Source organism: Stegostoma tigrinum, chromosome 37 (assembly GCF_030684315.1).
Source record: "Stegostoma tigrinum isolate sSteTig4 chromosome 37, sSteTig4.hap1, whole genome shotgun sequence".
Classification (NCBI taxonomy): Eukaryota; Metazoa; Chordata; class Chondrichthyes; order Orectolobiformes; family Stegostomatidae; genus Stegostoma; species Stegostoma tigrinum.
The window spans coordinates 10498152-10523004 of record NC_081390.1 but is presented as its reverse complement, the minus strand read 5'-3'; the positions used below and the strand labels follow the sequence as shown (position 1 = coordinate 10523004).

At 42.3% G+C, this 24853-nt stretch overlaps 1 protein-coding gene across 1 annotated transcript in view; it reads left to right on the top strand.

Moving 5' to 3' along the window:
- The first annotated feature begins 3141 nt into the window (after positions 1 to 3141).
- vstm4a (V-set and transmembrane domain containing 4a) overlaps positions 3142 to 24853 on the top strand; it is a 57407-nt gene continuing 35695 nt past the window's right edge. The window contains exons 1-3 of the mRNA XM_048563754.2: positions 3142 to 3601; positions 20204 to 20596; positions 24023 to 24088. Coding sequence (XP_048419711.1) covers positions 3553 to 3601; positions 20204 to 20596; positions 24023 to 24088 — 508 coding nt within the window. The 5' untranslated portion in view covers positions 3142 to 3552. The remainder of the gene's footprint in view (positions 3602 to 20203; positions 20597 to 24022; positions 24089 to 24853) is intronic.

Sequence of the window (24853 nt, the reverse complement as noted above, 5' to 3'; positions counted from 1 at the left end):
AATCAGCTGCCAGAGATAGTGGTCGATGCAAATGTGGTGACAATATTTTAAAGACGTTTGGATAGGTACATGAATAGGAAAGGTTTAGAGGAATATGAAACAAATGCAGACAAATAGGACAAGTTTAGTTTGGTCTTAGTTAAGGTTTTGTTTGGTAACTTAGTCATCATGGACAAATTAGCCCAAAGTCCATTTTCATACTGTATGACTCTGTAACCACGCCAATCTGTTCCATCGGGCAGGCCTGATGACATTGAGTGTCTGTCAGTAAGTTAAATAGCTGGCCATATGGCTTTACGTCTCCCACCAGATGAAGTCAGGGCTATGTGGGTGCACGTCCTACCTTCTGAGAGTTGCCAACCTATTAAAGACTGGTGGCTCTCCCCTACAGTCAGTGCCACTAGGAAAGCTACAGCGGAAGATAATGTGCACATCCAACACCCAGGATCCCTAATGGACACCAGGCCAAAGGTCAGTGAGGATGAGTCAGGAATTGTGAGGTGGGCATTATGAGTATTGGAGGTAAGGGCAGGTGATTGGCTTTGAATACCCATCGCCCCTTCCCAAGCCAGGTCTCTCAGTCAGGCAGGGAGTGCCTCGCAATGAGGAACCCTCTCTACCTGGGAGGCCACTGACAAACCCAAGGGGGCCTTTGGGAGACAAGAGAAAGCATTAGAGCTTCTACTTAGAACTCGAGCCAGTGGTAAAACTGTGGTGGGCTTAGGTCAATTAGCTCTTGATGAACCTAATTGATAAGCTGCTGGAGATGGATAAGAATCCCATAGTGGAAACTGATGTGGAACCTCTCCTGCGATTCATTGAGCCACCGTGTTTCTCGGCATGACGGGCTATATTAAATTCTGCCAGAGCAGAGAAAACCCAGCAGTTTATTAAGTTTGTCGAAGGCAATTGAGAATTTCAGAAGAGTGATTGATAGATTTTCTGTGTAGGCTGGTTATGTAGGGTTACAGAACCTTGATATGGTAACGAAGTAGGGATACAGAGCTTCCCGAGGTCTAACTGAATGATTGAACTGATTTGAGGGCTTGAACGGCCTACACCTGTTACTAAGTTAAAAATGCAAATATCTCAAAGAGCTCACAGAAACAGGTGAAGAAAGTGTATGTATAGGAGTGAGAAGCTGGTGTTAGTTTCACTGGGGAGGATTGCAAATGCAGTCAAAACAACCACCAAATCCAGGCCATTATTTAAAGCCATCGACTTCATGCAATGAAGAAAAGACAACATTTCTAAATATATTTTTAAGGCTTTTCTATCTGTAATGTTGATACCTCTGAAAGAATGAAAATAAAAATCTGAATCAGAAGATTTACACAAAGAAATCTGGTGAGCTTTAATCTAGAACTATTTGCTTACACAGATGTCCTGCTTATTCACCACAGGTATAATAGCCATAACCAGATTTAAAGGTTCTCTCATGCCCTAATTAATTTAGTAACTGAGCCTGATCTCACTTTGGCTTATCGGTGAAGAATTAATACCGGAACATCATCAGCTTGGCAGGTGGCCTCACTAAAGTTCTTTTTCTTCATCTTGTGAATTCCTCTTTTCAATCTCCTCCTCACAAATGACAAGTTTCACTGCCAGGCATGTCCCTTCAAACTGTGCTTGTGCCATGTGCCGAGCTTCTAACTGGCCCCCTGAGAATGCCAGGGAAGTTGTGGGGGTCGGGGATGGTTTGGCTCATGGAACAAGATGGATTAATTGTTAACATTATATCCTGCAGGGGAATCAAGCTTTCTTACAGGTCCCCCACATTGTGGCTTGGGTTGAGAGTTACTGAACCCCCACTCTCACAAGAAATGCCAAGTATTCTGTAATGTCAGAACACTCCAGATTCACTTGAAGCCCAGCAACAATGAAACATATACGCATGAAATTATTTAGAAAGATAAGCTTAAGTTATTCTGCATTCCAGTAGACTTTCCACTTGGCAAGCTATCAAGGTAATTTGGCCACTTGCAGTGTGTCACTAGATCTAAGTGCAGGCTACAGATTCACCTCTGCGATATTAGACAGCAATTATCTGCCCTCTGAGATAACACTCATGCAGCATTACCGTTCTGCGTAACAGAATGACCTTAAGCAGTCATAAAGAATTTGTGTTCATGTACCACCTTTCACAATTACAGGACATCCCACAATTTAGAGCCAATTTAATTATGATTTGAATTGTAATCACTATTCTAATGTGGGTAAATGCAGCCACCAAATTATGCACGGAAAGCTCCAACAAACTTTAATGTGATTGTGACAGGGACATTATTTGAAGAATCAAAAACTCTGGGACAACACTCCCGTACAACTTTTTTCCGTGTAACCTCTCATGTCTACATGAGATATGGGGCGACGGCAACTTTCCCTTTACATTTGCCCCATTCCCCCTTCCTGGGAAGGGGAAAGGTCATATTCAACAAGTCGAAACTGAGCAGGAGTTTGGATTTAAGAGCAAATTACTGCAGATGCTGGAATCTGTACTGAACACAAAAATGCTGGAGAGAAAGCAAACCCAACGTTTCGCGTCTAGATGACTCTTCGTTTATTTATCTAGTGACGTGACACCGAGTAAAATGTCACTTGGAAGTGTAGATTAGAATTCAGTTTAAACCACCCCCAAAAAACCGACCATTTATCCTTCCCCACTCCAAACCGGTAGCTCTCCATGTAGTTCTGTGTGGATTAATACCATCACCAGCAGGATCGAGTGAGCGAAGAGAATCAGGCTCAAACTCCAGGAGGTACAAAATAGCACCGAGGCTTAATGCAGCTTCTCCAAACACACAACCCATATGTTACATCCAGTACATGTGTCTACTGAGAGACTGGGGGCGTGGGGGGGGGGGGGATCATGGTCACGGTCAATGCTGCTGCTTTTGAATTCGCTTAACGCTACAAGTTCAAGCAAAAACTCTTGTTGGGTAAAATAAAAAGGAATTGGAACGTATCCCATGAGATCGCAATGAAATAATTATATGTATGTTAATTCCCTCCAAATGGAATGCTTGTGAAATTAGTCACACAGCCAAGTCAGAATCTTTTGCTCCTCCTAAATTCCCTCCCCCCCCCCCCCAATCCCGTAACTCCCCCTTCCCCATTAAACCTTTTAAACATTCGAGCGCAGTTACACACTCCGCCAACGGAGCAGCTAAACTTACTTGTAACTGGTTGGTGTTTCCCCTCTAATGCTACTGCGTGGACTCAGGAGAAAGTTATTTTTTTACCCTTTGCAAAACTTCTGCAGCAAAACAGTGGAGTTCCCTCTCTCTTATCTGCTTTTTTCATCTGTGCCAGACTCGCTGCCAATGAACTTCAAGCTGTCTCGTTCCATTTGAAAGCTGACTGCAAGAGATTCCATACTTGGTCGCAGAGTCTGAAGGAAATGCCATTTCCTATATTCGCAGAGAGTAGGGGTTGGTGTGTGTGTGCTTGTGCAGAGAGATTTAAGAAGCAGTGAGAGTCGACTCACTACTTACCATGCCAGATCTTTACACCCAGACTTCGCTTCGTTTAAGCGGCTCGTTTTTATGAAGCATGAAAATCCTGGGGGTCGTGGTTCTATTGACAGAACTCCTGGCTATAGGTAAGACATGGCCATTTATATCTTTCTGGATTAGACTAATCCAAATATTCAAGCCTTTTACTGAAAGAAAAACAAAACAGGATGTGATTTTTCAATGTGCCACACAAGTTAGAAACACTGGAGTCCCTTGGGAATTTTTTTTTCAGAAAACGCTGCAGTAATTTTCTACCTGGAACATTTTGGAGTCAGTTTTTTTTAAACATTACGGCAAGAGGCTTCCATGTTGGTCATCGAGCATCTATCTATTCAAATCTCATTTGGCTTCTAACCATGTCGATATTTTCTCATCGATCTGTTATTATCCACCTCTAGAACAGGTGGGACTCGAACCAGTAACCCTTACTTCTAGCCTTGTCTGCTATGACGTTTCAAGAGCTCATCTGCCTCACGTCTCGAAAATTCCTGCATCTAACATCGTGATAGCCGGAGTTTCAGATGTCCATCACCCTCTGAATCAAATGTTTTCCTCTAATCTCCCTCTTAACGTCCAGTTCCTTACCTTCTCATCTGTCCCCTGGACCATTTCCCAATGGTACCCTTTGCTCATCTCCTAATAGGAAGAGTTCCTCCCCACTTCTGACTCTTAGAACCCGGTATGCCTCAAAGAGATCCAGGGTGGCACTGTGTGGCTCAGTAGTTAGCACTGTTGTCTTACCAGTGCCAGGGACTCAGGTTCAATCCCACTCTTGGGTGACTGTGTGGAGGTTTGTATGTTCTCCCTGTGTCTGTATGAGTTCCCTCCCACAGTCCAAAGATGAGCAGGTTAGGTGGATTGGCCATGCTAAATTGTCCATAGTGTCCAGGGATATGCAGGCTTCGTGGGTTAATCGTGGGAAATATAGGGTTACAGGGATGGGGTGGGGGGTTGGTGTCTGCATGGGATGCCCTTTGATAGATCAGTGTGGACTCAATGGCTGAATGGCCTGCTTCTATACTGTAAGGGTTCTATGATTCTATTTTTAAAAAGCATTCCCTCAGCCTTCTCTGTCTGAAGGGAAACATGTCCAGCTGCCTCCATTGTGGAATTTCTCCAGCTTTGGAAACACTGGTGAATCTCCTGTATGCCCTTTCTAGTTCATTCACATCTTTCCTCAGGTCAAATCAAGACATGTTTTCCATAGTTTTTAGCTTGGGCAGAGTATGTGTTATTATCCAACATTTTCATCTTTTCAGCACCCCCTCACCCCGATTGGTTCAATAAGAAATTACCTCATGCCCTCTCAGCAGGGAGTGCTGAGGTGTGTCACTTTGGGTGACTGTGGATCACATGCATTAAGGGTGGCATGCTTAAACACTTCCCTTTCTCGCACTCTCCCATGCCACGCTCCAATCCTTCATTGGCCTATTATCATTAAGACCCAGTTCTTTTCACCCATTAGTCTAGTGTCTACAGGTGAGCTGAGTCCTCATCCCATTCTTTACTTGAAAATGGTTGTGGAGTGAGCAGTGGGGAAGAGGAGAAGGTAGAAAACAGCTATGAGGTTGAAAGTAAATTTCAGCTGCTTGAATGCAAAATTATGATTTTCACCCTTCTGGCCACTTTACAGCTTAAAGGAAATGCATGCTGGGCAGTTTGAACTGCCACTTCAATTCTGTCTTCAAGTTTGTGTTTTTGCATTGCACGCAATCAAGGATATGCTGATTTGTACCAGTTTGCATTCAGTGATACAGCATGATTCTGTAAAAGGAAATGACTTTCCAAGCTTCAGCTGTAGAACACCCAGAGCATTGAACTGTCTGCAGCCTGTTCTGAACATTCACAATTCCTCACGTTATTGATTGAAACTAAACAGTACTTTTGGCCCATTGTGTCTATTCAAATTCTTTTAAAAGCATTATTAAATTGGTTTTAAACCCTTTGCTTTTTCCCATAGCCCTGCAATTTCTCCCTCTGAAGTATTCACACAAGAGTTCCTGATTTCTGTAGTTCCCTACACCTGTTAAACACTTTGGTATTTAGATTTTTAAATCTGCAGCCTTTTAAACAAAATGTCACAGTAGTGACATTTTATCTGCAGCAATATAGCAAACCCTTCCTCCATAATGGGAGATGGTGAATAAATCAGAATGTCCCAAATTTGTTTCATTCCAATCTGCACTCTCTGCATGGTTATAAAGTGAAGCGCTTGTGTCTGCATCTGTACCTGGAATGATAACTTGCACGTTGCAAAACATCCAGGAAAGCCTAGGGCTGTTCTGTCCCAAAGTTCAAATGGCAGAACAAACCACTGAAAATGCCTGGAGATCTTTGAAATGCAGTTTCGCAACAAATAGGAGTTATATTGCAGCCAGCACATAGAAGAGTTCTTTCAAGAGTCTAACTACGAGGCCTCTCTCACACAAAAAGGGCTAGGATGTTAAGGTGAGTCAGGTGACATTAGGTGACCACTTTCATGTGCTGATAGGTAACTTTCATGCTAAAATGCAACAGCAGATTTAGGTGTCTTCCCCAACAGAGGCCTGATGTTTGCCTGTATCGCTTACAAACAATGTAGTTTTGAAACTTTCTACGTAGTTATTTTATGATTGACCTAGTTTAAAGGAGCAAACAATGAAGAATGTAGCAGTCACTGTCTGTGCCAACACACATGGATATGCTTGCTTGTGGCAGTGCTATTTATTTTGGACTCTACATTTGAGGGCAGTATTAAACAGTGCAAGTTTTACTAGCGGGAGGGTGGGGACTGTGAAAGTGCAGAGTTCTGCAAAACATGTTTGAGGTGAGAGAGCTCCACAAACCATACAACACTGCAGAGGAAGCACACTCGGGGCAAAAACCATTTGGCATGCCTCCCTTCATTGCTAAGTATCTTGAGTATAGGAGTTGGGAGTCATGTTGAGATTGTACAGGACATAGGTGAGGCCTCTTCTATAGTATTGTGTCAGATGTTTGGAAACTAGTTAACAGTGAGGTAGTTTAATTGATACATTTCTTGAAAAAGGAGTTAATACTGGTTGTGTATGCATGGCACCACACTCAGATATCTTCCTTTGTTTTTAATGATAAAGTTGAAAACATTTGTCTGCTGATATTGTCTAGTAGATATGTAACATTATAACCATTCATTAAAATATTTGAGATACCTTTGTAATTTTAGTGAGTATGGGGTGCGTTTGTGTGTGTGTGTCAGTGTGAAAATGCCAAGCTGTCTGCCTGTAATGATCCACTAGGCCCTCTGACAGCATTTAAACTCCAATTCATGCTGGGTATGAAGGCTATTCTGTGTGTTACCTGCAAGGATTCTTTGTGAATGAAGATGCAGTATAGAGAGCGACAGACCCACCCTGTTCTTTGGCCAGAAGCAACTTCACAGGAGGGTAACTAGTAGTGAGTAAAATCACAAATTATACAATGGGTACCAGAAAGTAATGCAACAGTATTTAGACTTATTGATATAAATACTCCTGATATGAATCCCAGTTTTACTCAGGTGCTCAGCATCCTGGACTGAACAGGAGCTCAGGAGGATTATTTTGTTGTTCAATGAGATAATTGTTGATCTGAAGCTTGCCTCAACTATTTTCTTTCAGTTTCACAATCTTAATACTTTAAGCAAACAAAAGTGTATAAGTCTTGACATAGAAATTTTCAGCTGATGGGTGCCCACAATCTAGTTTTTTTTGAGGAAGGGAGTCAAAGTTTATGTGTTTCCCACATGCAATACTTCGTGACATTAAAGGGTGATAAGATTGTACCTGCTTTGTTTGGGACTGCCCCATCTGAGGGAATAATGTTTTGCTCGATCTACCCTCTCAAAATCAGATACACCCTTTGATCTTTGAAGCTGAAAGAATACAGGTTTTACATAAAAGTATGTAAACTGTCCTCATTTTCACCTCCATTTCATTTTGGTGAAATAAAGTCCTCAGTAGACCTGGCACCATCTACGGAGTGGATTAATATTTCTAGCCCAGTGGATTCTGCTGCCAAACAAGAAAATCTAGAAGAAATCTGAAGAAAGGTCACTGGACCTGAAACATTAACTCTGATTCTCTCTCCACAGATGCTGCCAGATCTGCTGTGTTTCTCCAGCAAGTTCAGTTTTAGTTGCATCCATAGTATTTTTTTTATTACAGAAGAAAATTTAGTCCTTTATCCCAATCATGGGTGTTATCATGGCAGTATGCCCTGATCACTGTTTGTAGGGAGAGGTGGCACAGATTTATTGCTTCCTGTGGCTCTGGGTTGATACACTGAAGACTTCTGCTGGGTCATGCCCAGGTTATCTGTGACTTCCTGCCATATCTCAGTCATGAAGTTTGAGCCAAGGTCTGATTAGATCCGCCTGAGGACTGTGGTGAGAGTGAGAAATATGGTTCTCAGGCAAACAGTCCATGAAATAGCCTACAGGGAGGCATGGTGGCTCACTGGTTAGCAATGTAGCCTCACAACGCCAGGGACCCAGGTTCGATTCCACCTTCGGGCAACTGTCTGTGTGGAGTTTGCATGTTCTCCCCATGTCTGTGTGGGTTTCTTCTGAGTGCCCCAGTTTCCTCCCACAGTCCAGAGATGTGCAGGCTAGGTGAACTGGCTAAATTGCCTGTCATGTTCAGGGACATGTAGGGTAGGTGTGTTAGCCATGGGAAACGCAGGGTTACAGGGAAAGCGTAGGGGGATGGCTCTGGGTGGAATGCTGTTCAGAGGGTCAGCATGGATTTGTTAGGCTGAATGGCCTTTTTTTCAAGAAAGAGGTAGCCTCGCCCACATTGGTGAGGGGATATTGATAGTTAGTGTTCCCTCTGAGCCAGGGCTCGCTTTGAGGCTCCACGCGTAGCAACCAACAACGTCAGGCTGATTGTCGCATTGTCATCCAGTTGCGAACGTCAGTGCTTTACGTGGACCTTGGAGGGTCATTCAGACAAAACGAAAATGAGGCAACTCTGCTGAGTCACCGCCATCCCCTGATTTGGGCAAGGGGTGACGGCGCACGATTCAGGTGCAGTTCCTCTTGTTGTCTGTGGGGGTTCTCTCCACTAACCAGGCAGCTTTTGCAAAACCTTACATCAACCTTCAGGGGCTATGACCAGTACCAACGCTGGTTGATGCAGGCTTGGGTTTGTGTGTCCAGCCACTGAAATTTACTGTAATCCTTCTCCACTGTGCCTTGGCACCACTCGCTCACTTTTTCTCCCTCTTGCTGTCTGCACCAAATTTTGCAGGTCTGTAGGCCGCCACATACACCTCAGAATGTTATTTTCAATATAGGGACTGCTTCTGCCTCTGCTTTGGTCCGAGCTAATGCTTTCTAACAGTAGGCCAGCTTTGTCAGCTGCAACCAAGGAAGTTCTATTTATTATTTCCTCAAAGTCTTCTAGACTCTCCAACAAGGTTTCACATAACCAGGTTGGAGGGTCGTCTGTTGGTAGTGTCATGTCAGTCTCACTGACTGAGCTTTTCAGGCCCTCTGTGGCACTTTCCATGACTTTATGGCCCCACTTTCTCCTGGAGCCATTCCACCTCCCCTCATCTCACCAGGCTTCTTGGAGAGCACTGGGGATGCTAGTATGTTTGATTTGCCCCAGGTCTTTTGTACCATCTGTCAATTTCTCTTAACAGTGCCTTGGCACTTGTTACACTCAGGTGACAAGTCATACTGGTTTCCAGCAGTAGAGTTTGACTGGCCCCAGTATCCCTCAGTACTGTTACAAGTTGCTTGTTTCATCATGTGGAAATGTGTCCACTCTTCCTTTTAGACTCACAGGGACTCGATTAATCTTATCACCACTCTCAGCAGAGCCTTTAACAAGGATTTTGCAGATTCGGATTGAGCCATCAGCTGGCCTGTTGTGTGTGTGTGTGTGCGTGCGTGTGTGCATGTGTGTGTGTTCTCAAATAAATCCCACTGTTTTTTTCCCAACAGTTTCCAATAGTTGGCACAATAGTTTTAACTCCCTTTGGCAGTTAAAACACACAGCTTCTCAACTTCCCCTTCCATTTCTGAACCAGGCTTTCTGTCCTGAGCAAGGATCCTCAGCATCTCCTTCTCTGTTCCTTGGATGCTCTACTTCTAGCCTTTTCCAGTTGTTTGGGGGTGGATGAGAAAGGGTTTATCAGGAACAGAAATTTGTAGATTCACTCATGATTATCAGCCAGTGTGGCTGTGTACTTGGACCCAGCCACTCCCTGTGACATTGTGGGATGTCTATAGCAGACACCTCAAGGCACTAGAGCAGTACTACCACCACGGCCTGCGCAAGATCCTGAGAATCCACTGGGAAGAAAGCCACACTAACAGCAGCATCTTCAACCAGGCCAACATCCCCAGTATTAAGGCACCAACCATCTTGATCGGCCGCAGTGGTCTGGGCATGACCGACACAAGACTCCCCAAGCAGATGCTCTATCCCCAGCTCCGAAATGGCAGGTGGTCCTCAGGCAGACAAAGGAAGTGCTTCAGGGATGCCCTCAAGGTGAAGTGTAGAATTCCCACAGACATCTGGGAATCACTGGCCCAATACCGCCCAAAGTGGAGGAGGAGCACCCAGGAACACATCGAGCACCTCGAGACTAGTCATGGGGGATTAAGCGGAAGCCAAGCGAAAACAAATGTAAGGAGCGTGCTGTCACACCACTGCCCCACCCACCGCTTTCCACGACCACCTACTGCCCCCAGTGTAACAGAGCCTGCATCAGCCAGTACAGCCACCTAGGGACTCACTCTGAGAATGGGAGAGAGTGAGGGACCACCGATTAATAATGACTCTCTGTTCCTCGAGATTATTCTTATTGGGAACGTGATGGAACTTTGAAACTCCTCAAGGAGAGTTGCTTCACAGAATTTTCTTTCTTAAATTGGTTCAGTTTCATGTATCCGTACCCACAGGCCAAAAGCTTGCTGCTTAAGCCTTTCAAATTGCAGGTACATTGAAATTTCAACACCATGCCTCCAGCAATATGCACTGATGATCTTTTGGTACCACCTTGTCATCAGTGGCATTTTCCTCAGGCAAAGAGTAAATTTTGTGAGCTCTCCGTAAAGACTTCCACTACAGTAATGAGAACCAATGTGGGACTAGCCACTTGGACTGCTGGGCAACTTGCTTAAAAGAGATAAAGAAAGGTTTTCTCTCTACCACCTCAAAAATAGGAATTGAATGAGCAAATTGAATTGACTCCATCTTCAAGTCAGAATCACTGATGCCATCATGGGATTCTTGCTCCTCCATTTCAGTGGTCCTTTTCCGGCTACTTTTTTCTGGAATTGTCTCTTGCGTCCTTGCTGTTCCCTCTCTTTCCTCTGTCTTTTATTTTGTGCCTTCTTTTTATCATACTTCAAAATTGTGTTGTTTCAATGTTAATCTCTTTACCTGTACTGTTTCGATTCCATTGATTTCAGCTTCCACACATGCATTGATCCCAAGCCATTTTTAAAAGTTTTGGGTTTTCTGGTTTTATTCGGCAAAATTCTAAACCCAAGCACCTGAATAAATTTCCTAACTGTTTGATGGACAGAATATTTAAATCCTCAAATTCAACTTTTCCTCCAGTTCTCTCAGGAATTTGCTGGCATTGAATGCAAGTGTTTCAAAACTGTAGCAATACAAAATCTGGAAAACCTTTGCAGTTTCTTCCTTTTTTGAAATTGGCTTCAAAGTGACTATTCTCTCATTCTTTTGTTTCCATCTGTGGATTCAAATCATGGCACGAGCCCCCTACTTCCTTGACCAGACCTCCAGCAAGGTTCCCCAATTCAATACAGTTCTGGATAACCTACCCCAAACTGTTAAGTTCCTGGGAGATGAGGAATTAATTGGCTGCTCTTTCTCATTCACTCACCTGCTTGGTCAGTTGTAACTTTAAAACAGTCCCTTCTCTACAACCCAAATGAAATTATGTTTTAAAAGGAGCCAATTGAACTAAATTTCTTGGGATAAAGATTTGAGTTTTTTGCTTACGAAGCCTGAGAAATATAAGAGGAAAAACATGTGCTTTAGAAAAAGGTGTATTGATCAGATTGGCTTCTGAATTGTTCAAAGAGTGCATAGTTAAATGTCATGGCTGCTGCTGTAGAGGTTACAGGTAGCACTAATGTTTCTATTTGAACAGCCGGTTCTAAAAATCACTTGAGCTTTTGTAGTTATGATGCCTTTTGACCGTGATTGAATTCCAGCATTCAAGATAAAGATTTTATTGATCCCCCCCCCATGCTTTTTGCCTGGCTTATAGCACTTACAGTCATAAAGTCATTGAGATGTACAGCACAGAAACAGACCCTTCGGTCCAACTCATCCACGCTGACTGGATATTCGAAATGAATCTAGTCCCATTTGCCAGCATTTGGTCCATTTCACTCTAAACCCTTTCTATTCATATACCCATCCAGACACCTTTTAACTACTGTAACTGTACCAGCCTCCAGCACATCCTCCAGCAGCTTGTTCCATACACACACCACTTTCTGCACGACAATGGTCCTTTTTTTTAAAATGTTTCCCCTCTCAGCTTAAACCTCTGATTTTGGACTTCCCTAAGCTGGGAAAAAGACCTCAGCTATTTACCCTATACATGCCTGTCATGATTTTATAGACTGTCTAAGATCACCGCTCAGCCTCTGGCGCTCCAGGGAAAATAGCCCCAGCCTATTCAGCCCCTCCCTGTAGCTCAAACCCTCCAACCCTGGCAACATCCCTGTAAATATTTTCTGAACCCTTTCAAGTTTCAGAACATTCTTCCTGTGGCAGGGAGACCAGAAATGCACACAGTATCCCAAAAGCACCAAAAGCGGCACAGTGGCTCAGTGGTTAGCACTGCAGCCTCACAGCACCAGAGACCCAGGTTCGATTCCAGCCTCTGGTGTCTGTCTGTGTGGAGTTTGCACACTCTCCCCGTGTCTGTGTGGGTTTCCTCCGGGTGTTCCAGTTTCCTCCCACAGTCTAAAGATGTGCAGATCAGGTGGATTGGACATGGTAAATTGCCCATAGTGTTCAGGATGTGTAGCTTAGGTGGGTTAGAGGGGGGCTGGGTCTGGGTGAGATGCACTGAGGTTCAGTGTAGACTTGTTGGGCCAAAGGGCCTGTTTCTACACTGTAGGGATTCTAATTCTAATCCTAATTCTAATGTCTTGTACAGCCACAACATGACCTCCTAACTCCTACACTCAATGCACTTCCTAATAAAGACAAGCATACCAAAAGTTTTCTTCAGTCTATCTACCTGTGACTCCAATTTCAACACTGGAATGAGACAGAATGTAACTGGGGGATGCTTTAACAGTGAGCTTCACTGTATGCTAATGCATAACCCAGGCTGGCGTCTATGAGAAACTACTCCTGACCCTCCTGAGGAGTTGATGCTGGCTTTTATTTAATGACCCTTTTGTCCTTTGTTTTTCTCCTTCGTAAGAATACACTTGCCATCCATTTAGAACACAGCCTACAGGAGGGTGACTGGGATTGTCAACCCCTCGTAGTCACAAAAGTTCACAGTCCAATCCATTTTGAGTTGCCTGTTGCCCTTTGATGGGCCGTTATTTCAGTACCCTTTAACATTACTTACACTCTCTCATATGTTTAGTTTCGCGCGCGGTGTCACAGCCGTTTAGTTTACAAAACTCATTTTGAAATTACGAGTCAAAAATACCCGCATTAACCCTGGGTTTCAAACTGTGGTCATGACATAAGACAAAGTATGTTCTTCTGCTCAGGTTTATTCCAAACCCCATACAACCTACTCCAACATCACTGTTCCCCATACATAACGATATTTTGATCGAGCTAGTCAGGAATGGTATGACCAATGTTCTGTCTAATGTGTGTGTGTGTGAGAAAGAGAGAGAGAGAGAGAGAGGAGCTACTCAAAGGTTCTATGTCTGGTGGTCAGTGATGGCGAGCCAATTGCAGCATTGACTGTGACCAATGGAGACCTACGCAACCAGAAAGAAAATTAAAGGGAATGCTAGTTATATAACACCTCTGGAGCAGGTGGGACTTGAACCCAGGCCTCCTACCATTACCACTACACCACAAGAGCCTTCTTCACCACCACCTCCGTGTACATATGTACTCAGTGAAATTCTCACAAAATTACCCATGATTAATGGTGAAGTCACTTGTTCCGCATGGCCTCAGGCATTCTTGCTAGCCCTTGCTCAATAACAACAAACCATGGCGAGCTTTGAGAAGATTTGTAGCTCAGGTTGAGGTTCTGGATGTGAGTTTGCTCACTGAGCTGGAAGGTTAGTTTTCAGACGTTTCGTCACCATTTCTAGGTAACATCATCAGTGAGCCTCCAACGAAGCGCTGGTGTTATGTCCCACTTTCTATTTATAGAAAGTGGGACATAACACCAGCGCTTCGTTGGAGGCTCACTGATGATGTTACCTAGAATGGTGACGAAACGTCTGAAAACTAACCTTCCAGCTCAGCGAGCAAACTCACATCCAGAACAACAAACCATCTCCCAGGCCAGATATCCTTCCTGAGAATCAATACACTGAGTGGGTGAATGCAGCCAAGTTATGAATATCTGCCTTGGCCTGTTTTGTATGAGAGAAGCGATGAAAGTTCAAATACTGACCTTTTACCTCTGGAAATTTGGAATCTAATTGAATCAAGATTCATGGAATAATCTCAAGCATGAAAGTCTATTGTGCGTTTGGGAAACTGTTGTTATGACATGCAGATTATGAATTTCTCCAGGAAACAATTGCAGGAATTGAGCATCTCATTGAGTGATAGGTGGGAAATGAAGAGTTCTGTGCTCTCGGGAGGTGGATATTTGTGCCTGCAACGCATCTCCTGCTGACACATGCTTCTGCACACTCAGCTTCTCACTGTTTTCACAGCTACTTGTTTAACTCAGCACTGCTAAAGATAGTCTGCTACGTGATTTGACAGTAAACGGAGAGTGGGGAGGCCAGTTAATAGCAATTGCACCGTGGGGTCTGTTTAAAACAATGTGTCTAATGAGTTCAAGATACCACTGACATTTGCACGAAACAGATTGTCCTTGGCAGTGGCCCAATGATGTCTTCTTTGGTTTCCAAGAATGGGGGAAAGCTTTAAAAGATGCCATTTGGTGTAGATATTTGCTGAAGCTTAAAGCAAATACAAAGGGAAGCTTAATTGTATTGGCTAGATTTGTTCAAAGTACAGCCAAATGGTGATATATGCTTATGTTGCAAAATGAATGGAGGCTTTTCTCTAAGGATGAATCATTGTCTTGTCAGAGGTCCCAATGATTTTGCTAAATTGTTTGACACAACTATACTTGCCATTGGCAAAAATAAAATCACAGATCCAAATACTGGAAGAATTGTAAAGTCAGGAAAGGCAGTTAGCTCTTTGCAAATTCTATATATTATAATTTCAGCAGCTTGACTGAGTTTTTCACAAATGTACCTGTACAGCCACGTCAGATGGACCAAGTTCTGAGATATTCTAAAACCACTGGGTTAACTTGAGATTAGCAAAAAATGTTGTGACACAACAGCTTATAACAATGTTTCACAAATTTGCATTAGATCACAGCTTATTTTGACACATATGCTACGGCAATTAATTTGAGGTGATCCTTTATAACAACAACTTATATGGCTCTTTTATTTATACAGTATTTTTTGTAAAGCAAAAGTCATAAGGCATTTCAGAAGATTGTAATGGCTTACTCCTGCACCTATTGTCTATTGTCTATTTAAGGCAGGAACAGGATACTGATTGTGGATGATCAGCCATGATCATAATGAATGGTGGTGCTGGCTCGAAGGGCCGAATGGCCTACTCCTGCACCTATTGTCTATTGTAATCAGACAGAAAAGTTACCCTCAGCCAAAAAAGGAAATTAAGATGGTTGGCCAAAAAATGCAGTTGATAGAAAAGATCTAAGTGTCTTAGAGGGTGAGATGGAGAGGCAACTTTGGAGCTCAGTCAATCAGATAGGAACATGCACTTACAAGTAGCAGGAACGCATCAGCAATACCGTAACTGCACAGAAATACCCAACAGGTAGATGCAAGATTTTCTTTTGGTTGTGTCGAGGTTCAGTCTGAAACTGTGTGTTTATTGCAAATTTGCAGTTGTCAGGATTCCTAATAATAGGTAATGTGTTTTCATAGACAGTGCAGGGATATTTCACAATTTCCTGTTGTTGTGCAATGAACAAGATTGCTGGTCGACTGGGGTTCCTCACTGTCTCGAACTCTTAAAATGCAATGTTGACTGCAATGTCATCATTTGGATTAACCATCAGTTACCCATGGCGTTGGGAATCAGTTGTGATGATTGCGTCTATCATTGACGTAAAAGGTGCAAAGTCACTTCTGTGCAGTTCCCTGATCATTCACATCCTGGTGACTCCAATAATGTCCAAACTCCTTCACTCTGCAACCGCTCGTAAATGTTACTTAGCATCCAAACCGTTCAGTAGAAAACTGATACAAATACCATGTTGTCCATTGAGGGCACACAGCAGAAAAAACATTTTGGTGGAAATCCTTTTCATACATTGATACCAAGTGCAAGTAGAAGAGACCATACCCTTTAATACAACGACATCATGCAGCTGCAATTGTATAGCACTTTAAACAGAGCAGTATATTCCAAAGCACTATGTAGAAGCATTATCAAATAGGGTTTGGTACCAAGCCATCTAAGGATTTGACTGGTTGTCTTTAAGTTTGTTCAAAGGGATGACCTTTTAGGCCTTGTTTTGTCAGCTGATACAGTGGACCTTCTCTTGCCTTCAAATATTCTTCTTGAAGTTGTCCATTAAGCCTCCAAACATTACTGGTAAGGTGGGGGAGGCATTAAACAGGAAGTGACTTTAATTTTCGTAGTTGGAGCAAACCACATTAGCAATAATACTATGGTGGATGACCTGATAACCTACACCTCGGGATTAAAGCAAGTATCTATGTAAATAAACGTCAAAATGAATGCTGCTTCTGAAATCTTGTGGATTCTGGAACAATTCTGACAGAATTTGATTTGCTTTTTGATTTTGATTTTATTGTCATGGTTGTCAAAATATGGTAAAAAGCTTTGTTTATGAGCAGTACAGGCAGATCATAGCAAGTAAAGGATGTACAGTTTAAAAAAAATTTAGAGGTATACAGGTTACACTGCTGGTTACATTATTTGAGGCTAAGAAGTTCCTGAGCCTGCTGGTGCAGGTTTGTGTATCTTCTGTCTGATGGAAGAGGTTTTAGGAGCTTGTTACCAGGGTGCAACTGAACTTTGATGTTGGCCACCTTTCCGTGGCAGCGAGCCTGAAAAATAGAGTCCATGGATGGGAAGTTGGCTTCCGTGACGGTCTGGGCTATGCACACTCTCTTGTGTAGTTTTTCATGGCCCTGGTCAGATCAGTTGCCATACCAGGCCGTTATACACCTCAACAATATGCTTTCAGTGGTGCATGTGTAGAAGTTGGTGAGGGACCATAAGGACATGCCAAATTCCCTGAGCCACCTGAGGAAGATGAGGCATTGTTGTTCCTTCTTGACTGTTGCATTTACCTGGGAAGTCCAGGACAGGTTGTCGGTTATCGTCACTCTGAGGAACTTGATGCTCTTCACCCTCACCCTGTCACTTCTGTTGATGTAGATAGGGACGTGTCCTCCTTCTTTATTTATGAAGTCAATGATCAGTTCTTTAGTTTTGGCGACATTGAGGGGCTGTGAGTAAAACCCCCTTTTCCTTTAAATGAAGGAGGGAAGGAGAAAATCAGGAACTACAGACTGCTTAGCTGAATATCAGTCAAGAGAAAATGCTGGAGTCTATTATAAAGGACATGACAATAGAACACATGAAGGGAAATCATGTTTTGACATACCTACTGGAAGCATTTGGTGGTGATAGAAAACCAGTGAATGTTGTGTATTTGAATTTGCAGGAAGCTTTTGAGACTCTCTCAAGAGGCGACTGTACAAAATCTAAGTACCTAGGCTGGGTGGTATTACGCAGGCATTGAGCGAGAATTGCCTTTCAGACATGGAAAAACTGTAAGAAAAAGTGGGTCTTTTTCTAAATGGCAAGTTGAAACAAATGACATACTGCAGGGATCTGAGCTGGGATCCGGCTTTTTCACTTTTGCTGAGACACAAAACAATGTGGGAATGGTGAGATGTACATAATAATCCTCAGGGTGATTTTAGTCGGGTTGAATATGTGAGCAAGTACATTGTAGATGCAATATAATGTGGATACATATGAAGTTGTCTACTTCAGTAGGAAAAATCAAATAGTAGGCTCTTATTTAAATAGATATAGATTGGTAAAAGTTGATGTTCAAAAGGATTTGGGTGTCCTTTTACACTCATTATTGGAAGTAATTGTGTGCTTCCAGCAAGCAGTTAGGATGGCAAATGATGTATTGGCCTTTGTGAGTAATTCTTGTTAATTATTATTCATTGTATGTATGTGTTTCTGGCTACGCCAACATATATTAAGCATTCCTAATTGTCTGGAGGGCAATGAAGAGCCAACCATGTTGCCTTAAGTCTGGAGTCACATGTAGGCCAGTCCAGGTAGGGACAGAAAATTTCCTTCCCTAATGGTCACTTGGTGATCCAAATGGGTTTTTTACAGCCATTGGACTAGCTTGTAGTTCCAGAATTTAATTTTTTAAAAACTTGAATTTAAATTTCACCGTCTGCCACAATGGGATTTTAAACCCAGGTCTCCAGAATATTAGCCAGAGGTAAAACTAGAGCAGTGACATTATCACTCTGTCAATACTGCCCTGACCTGTCACAGAGATAGTAGGGACTGCAGAGTCGGATGTACACAGTAGGCCAAGCAGCATCAGAGGAGCAGGAAAACTCACGTTTCGGGCCTAGACCTTTCTTCAGAAGAAGGGTCTAGGCCCAAAACGTCAGCTTTCCTGCTCCTCTGATGCTGCTTGGCCTACTGTGTTCATTCCAGCTGTACACCTTGTTATCTCTAACCCATCACATTTCCATTGTGACCCCACTTTTTCGCATTGGTGTCTCTCAAAGTCTGAGGCCTTAAAGTGGGAGAGGCATGAAAGCGCTTGAGCAAAGTGTGGAGGCAGTGATAGTAACTGAGCAGGTGAAAAATGGGCTTTGGTTCTTGGCTGCATTGGAGGGGAACAGGAACTGAGTTGGAGAAGTTAACTGAAAGGTAGTTTCTACAAAAACAAAATGAACACCCGCCTTTCTACAACTCTTTCTTTTAACTTTGCGATAGGTCTCAAGCTTCATAAAACCAGTCAGCCAAGTCGCCATTGTATTACCAGACCACAGTGCTGCTCTCTCATTGGAGAGAGATGACTAGTGATGGTTTAACTGGCGGTGACCATACCTCAGGCGAGTGGTGAAGGAGAGTCCTTTTACGGTAACATCAGCTGGTGTTGAGATTGAACCCATGCTGTTGGTATCACATTGCTTAACAAAATAACTATCTAGCCAACTGAAGACAGTCAGTTTGGTGACACTGATCCTTTTGGGGCTAAGGTGAAGAATTTAAAGGGACCTTACAGCTGTCATAAATCAGTCATAGCTTGATCACTGACATTGCTCACAACCCAAAAGCCTTATTTCATGATAGTGCAGTGGCTCACACCCATGGTGTGGAATACACTTCCAAGCTTGTTTGTCATTTTCTACTCTCTCATGTCATCATCCATTGAGAAGTGTGGTATACTTACGCAAATATACACAACTCCCTGACCCGGATACAAGCCTATTGATCAGGTTCAGATCCAAGCCTAGATGTAATGTATAAAAGGGCAGTGTGTTGTTACACTGTCACTCAATCCTCAAGTTTAATTTCAAGAAAATGAGTTGTATTTTCCGATTCATGACTTCAGCCAAATACCACAGGAAACACTAATTGTTTTCACGTTCTCAATTTAATGTCAAATAACCGATACTATTTAGCCACAAGAGATTTCCTGAACGAAAACTGACTTAACAAGAAACTTAAATCATGTATGCACTGCCAGATGTTTCAAGGTAAATTGTGACAACTTGTAATATATAATGAAAAATAACAAAAGCTGAAACGCACACTCTCATTTCTTTAAAATAGAATTTTGACAGATGTTGAAAATTATAATGTTAAATCATTTGCATTCTTTGAAAATGCTTTTTGTAGTTCAAGTTATTTGATCATGTGTTATTGCTGAATATTGTGAATACTGAATAGGAGATTGGAATTAGAATGTCTGATAGGATTTGTTACAATTTGAGACTGCTGGCCTACCTACAAAGAGATTCTAGATTCAGCCCCTGTTTCAGTTTACCTTGCTGACTTATCTGTGCCAGGATTCTGGGAGAGGAGGCGGATTTTTTTTCATTTTTAACTTTTGTTCCTTCCTATCTCCCACTCTAACCAACCACCTGTAGATGTAGTCCCGGGGCTTCCATCCAAACACTGGAACGTTCCTCTGACATCATCACCTAACTTCCAATACACTGTCAACTCCCAAATCCAGCAGCTTGTGTCCAAACCTGGAAAATAGAGACGGTCTCTGAAATACCCTGGCATTTCTGAAGAAGGGTCTAGGCCCGAAACAGCAGCCTTCCTGCTCCTCTGATGTGTTCACCCAGCTCTACACCTTGTTACCTCAGATTCTCCAGCATCATCAGTTCGTACTATCTCCATATATTGATAGTGTGATTTTTTTTTCCTTCATTGTTGCAGATGTCTGTAAGGCCTTGAAAGTCATTGTAACCCCAGGACCTGTGGTGGAGTTCACTGAAGGACAGCGGGGTACCCTATTCTGTCGAATATCTCAACAGAAGAGGAAGAATAGTTACTTATCTCTGGTCTGGCTCTTTTCAAATTCACTGTATGAAAATCAAAGGATTCTGAGGCTAAATCGCACAGGCCATGTGCAAGCATTCCGTAACTGTAGGGAACATCGATGTGAGCTTCAGTTTTTTGAACAGGGACTTGCCAAGGTTTACGTTTTGATCATCAACAAATTTCACAACAGTGATGAAGGACGTTACAGATGTAAGGTGCAGGAAATTGCAAACCTGAATAGGAGGTGGCTTTCGATATCTAATGGCGATAATGCCACGCAAGTGAAAGGCAAGTATTGATTGCCTTGCTCAAAGGTGTAGTTAAAATGGTCAGATGTTCCTCAAATTGTGCTTGTATAAAGAATGAACTGTTCTGTATTTTCAATAAAGAACACAGAAAATCGTCTTTATAGTTATCCCCCAACAGTTGGGGGAGGTGACAACCCCGTGGTATAATTGCAGGACTGTTAATCCATAGAACCAGGTGATGTTCTGGGGACCCGTGTTCAAATCTTATCATGGCAGATAATGGAATTGGAATTAAAGTTTTAAAAATCTGGAATTAAGAGTCTAATGATTACAGTGAACCCATTGTTGATTGTTGGAAAAGGAAGCCTCATTTGGTTCACTGATGCCCTTTAGGGAGGGAAACTGCCTTCCTTACCTGGTCTGGCCTACGTGTGATTCCAGCAAAGAGGTTGACTCTTAACTGCCCTGTGGGCAATTAGGAATGGGCAATAAATGCTGGCCTAGTCAGCGATACCCACATACTGAGAATGTATCAAAAAAAAATACTCATTGGTAGAGGAACCAAAGAGGTGGAGGACTAAAACTGCAGTTGAATGTGATTTTTTTTTTACATTTTGCCTCCAAGAGATTATTGGCATTCACAACATTAAGTATGCTTGTGTGTGCGTCGAATAAAAATTGTTGTTTTTCCATTTGCACAATTGCTGTCCCCATTCCAGCTCATCCCTTTGACCTGCCATGACAATTTCTCCGTGTACTTTCCCACATGCTTTTATTTCAGTCAGAACTCACTCAAGTGAATAAGGGGGAGACAGGTCTGCTCTTTCATTGGAGAGAGATAACTGGCAGTAAATTAACCACCAGTTAATGTTGACCTTTGTTTATTTTTTGAGAAGGGAAGTGGTTTCATTGCTTTTCAGGCCATTGTTCTGCATTAAAGCAAATTTGTTTTGAGTTTTTCATCTATTAAACAGTGCATGTTGCAATCCCCGTAGCTACAGTCATAGGTAAACCCCAGGGAAGTGATGGTATTATTCCCCCTTCTCAAGAACTCTCAACACTTTTCAAAATGCTTTCACTAATGATTCAATTCTATTTTCTATTGACCATACTTTTTCTGGCTGGATGTCAATATTTAACATGTTGGCTTTATTAAAATGCATTTGCATGGAAGTCTCAAATCTTGTAAACATCTTCCTAGCCTTCCTTTTTAAAAGAATCTCACAAGAAGCTTGCCGAGATCTGGGAGAGGGATTTGAAAAGCTTGTTCTGGCTTGGCAATGAGACTATTCATTTCAGCTAAGTTTTTAGGCCTCGCTCCAAAGTTACTTTAATTGCCAATTCTATCTTCTAAAAACACTTTTTATGCAACTTTGCTGAAACTCAGCAGCACTGAAAATGTGATTTTTAAGAAAACTTTACATATGGAAAGTACTGCTAGTTAATGACAAAATATTGAAAGTTGAACACAACAGTGCTCATTTGAGAGTGACACCAAAATTCACCCCATAATAATGTAAGACTACCCCTCTCTCAAAGAGGAAAGGTAACTCAGCAGGTTTGCCTACATCTGTGACTCTTCAGATTGGATGCCAAACAAGAGCTCAGTTTCACATTCCACAGTTGCTGCCAGACCTGCTGGGTTTCTCCAGCATTTTCTGTGTTAGTTTCTGATTTCTAGCATCCACAGTATTTTTGTTTTTATTTGAAGGAAATTATACTGAATGGCGATAGAAATACCTATTTATTTCTCGGATATAATACGTATGGGGGTCCATTAGCTCAGTTACCGGATGGCTGGTTTGCAATGCAAACCAATGCTAACAGCATGGGTCCAATTACTGCACTGAATGAGGTTAGCAATGAAAGACTCTCCTTCTCAATCTCTCCCTCTCCTAAGATGTGGTGACCCTCACATTAATTCACAACAGTTGTCTGTCTGTCTGTCTGTCTGTCTGTCTCTCTCTCTCTAATGAGAGAGTAGACCTGTTTCCTCCTTTTATTCCTTTGAGCAGACATTGAAATCTGGGAAAATGTGGATTTAGCTTTTCAAGACACAACCAACAGGAATAATTTGAAATGCGGATGACAATATTTCTTTGAGGGGGAAAATATATATAAAAGCTCCAACAATGTCATGGAATCAATATTTGAAGGTAGTCCTTGGAGAAAAAATGTTTGAAAACCTCTGGGTGTGGGATAGGATCTTGTGGAACTAGAATAAAAGATAAGTAATGGGGATGGATTGACTACTAAATTAGGCAACAAATTTACCAATTATTTTCATTCTGGGTTTCCTTTTGTCCTCAATTTGTCCCATATTCTCTAAGCAGGGGCCAATGTCCTTGGATCCTTCATTGAGTAGATTGGGGCCCAACATTACGCAAGCACAAATACAGTTTTCACTGGAGATGGAAGGTCAGTGGCTAACCTGCTTGTGGAAAGCCAAATGAGAGGAGGATCAGAAGTAGAAGAAGTCTCTTTGAGGAGAGAACTTTTTAAGACCTGGGGAGTGGGAGTGCATCTCTGGAATTTGAATGGTAGGTTTAGGCCTTGTGTGTTGTGGCCTACCAGCCTTCTCAGCGCTCCTGCTCCAAACTGTATCCCATGTGATCCTCTTTAAGCCTTTGACCCACATCATCCCTTCTTCACTTTCATGGCGTGTGAGCATCTTTGGCAAGGCCAGAACTATTGCCCATACTTAGCTACCATCTTCATCCATTGTCATTGCTGGTAGAAAGATAGAATTATAGAAAGTAGGAGCAGAAGTGGGTATTTTGGTAGTTCAAGTCTGTTCTGCCATCCATTAGAATCCTGGTTCATCATCTGACTCAATAGCATGTTCCTTCTTTCCCCCATGAAGTACTGGAAGTTACAATATATTTTTCACTGTTATCTGTCTGAATATGAATCGCGATACAGAATATACTGCACATGAGATCTCTATAATATAAAGTATGATCGAAAACTCTGTGTTCTTGCTTGATAGAATTTAGTAGAATGAGGGGAATCTCATTAAAACTTATTTAATGCTGAGAGGCTGGGATAGGATGGACATAGAGAAAATCGGAGCGACTAGGACCCAAGAGCACTGCCTCAGAGTGAAGGGGCAACTCTTTGGAACCGATATGAGGAGGAATTTCTTCAGCAAGTGATGACTCCATGGAATGCCCAACTGCAGAAGGCTGTGGAGGCCAAGTCATTGACTGTCTTTAAGGCAGAGGTAGATTCTCGTTTAGTAAGGGGATCAAAGGTTACAGGGAGAAGAGGGAAGAATGGGGTTGAGAAACATAGCCGTGGTTGAATGTTAGAACAGACTGGGTGGACCGAATGGCCTAATTCTGCTTCTGTATCTTATGATCTATGTGGTCAATCATGTTTTACATCCATGCTTTTGGTAATAATGATGGAAGGACTTAAAAAAACTCACATGGTTATTTTGTTTTCCTTTTGAATTTGCTGACAGTGCGTGTACCAGAGACAACCACTGTAACCTCGGAGAGTGCCAGTGAAAGTTGGACACTTTTTGAAGGTAAATTATTTCCCCTTGGAATGTGTTAATATGCAATTTTAATGTGCATTTCTGTTCTACAATTAGCCAATGATCCTTGATGGTTAGACAGTGCAGAGGAGATTTACCAGATGGTATAAAAATTCAGGACAGTTAAACATAACAGTACCGTTTCAAGGTGAGCAGCTATCATTGCTTGCTTACTTTGACATAGCCAACTGATATCAGAGACCCTGCCCCTGTACATTTGAAAGTGTCTATTTTTAAACAAATCTTATATTGATACTGCAGTAAAGATCTGATGTTTTTGAGGAATTTTTGGAAATTGTTGCAGAAAATCAAAAACGATCTGAAGAATCCAACACAGATGATCAGTTCTTACTGCTATTTCCTTTTAGGTTTCTCAGTATAAGACTTTTCTCTCATATATGTGGGTATCAGCTTAAAAGAAACAAACCCTCAATCTTTATTAATGGTAACACACAATCTCAATCGTTACCTTCACTTCAATATATTGGCTACTGAGCCCATATAAAAAGCCAAAAGAACTGCAGATGCTGTAAATCAGGAACAAAAACAAAGTTGCTGGAAAAGCTCAGCAGGCCTGGCAGCATCTGTGAAGGAGAAAACAGAGTTAATGTTTCGGGTCCAGTAACCCTCTTCAGACCCTTTCTGAGGAAGAGTTACCAGATCCGAAATGTTAACTCTGTTTTTCCTTCACAGATGCTGCCAGACCTGCTGAGCTTTTCCAGTAACTTTGTTTTTGTTCCTTGATAAAAAGTGTGT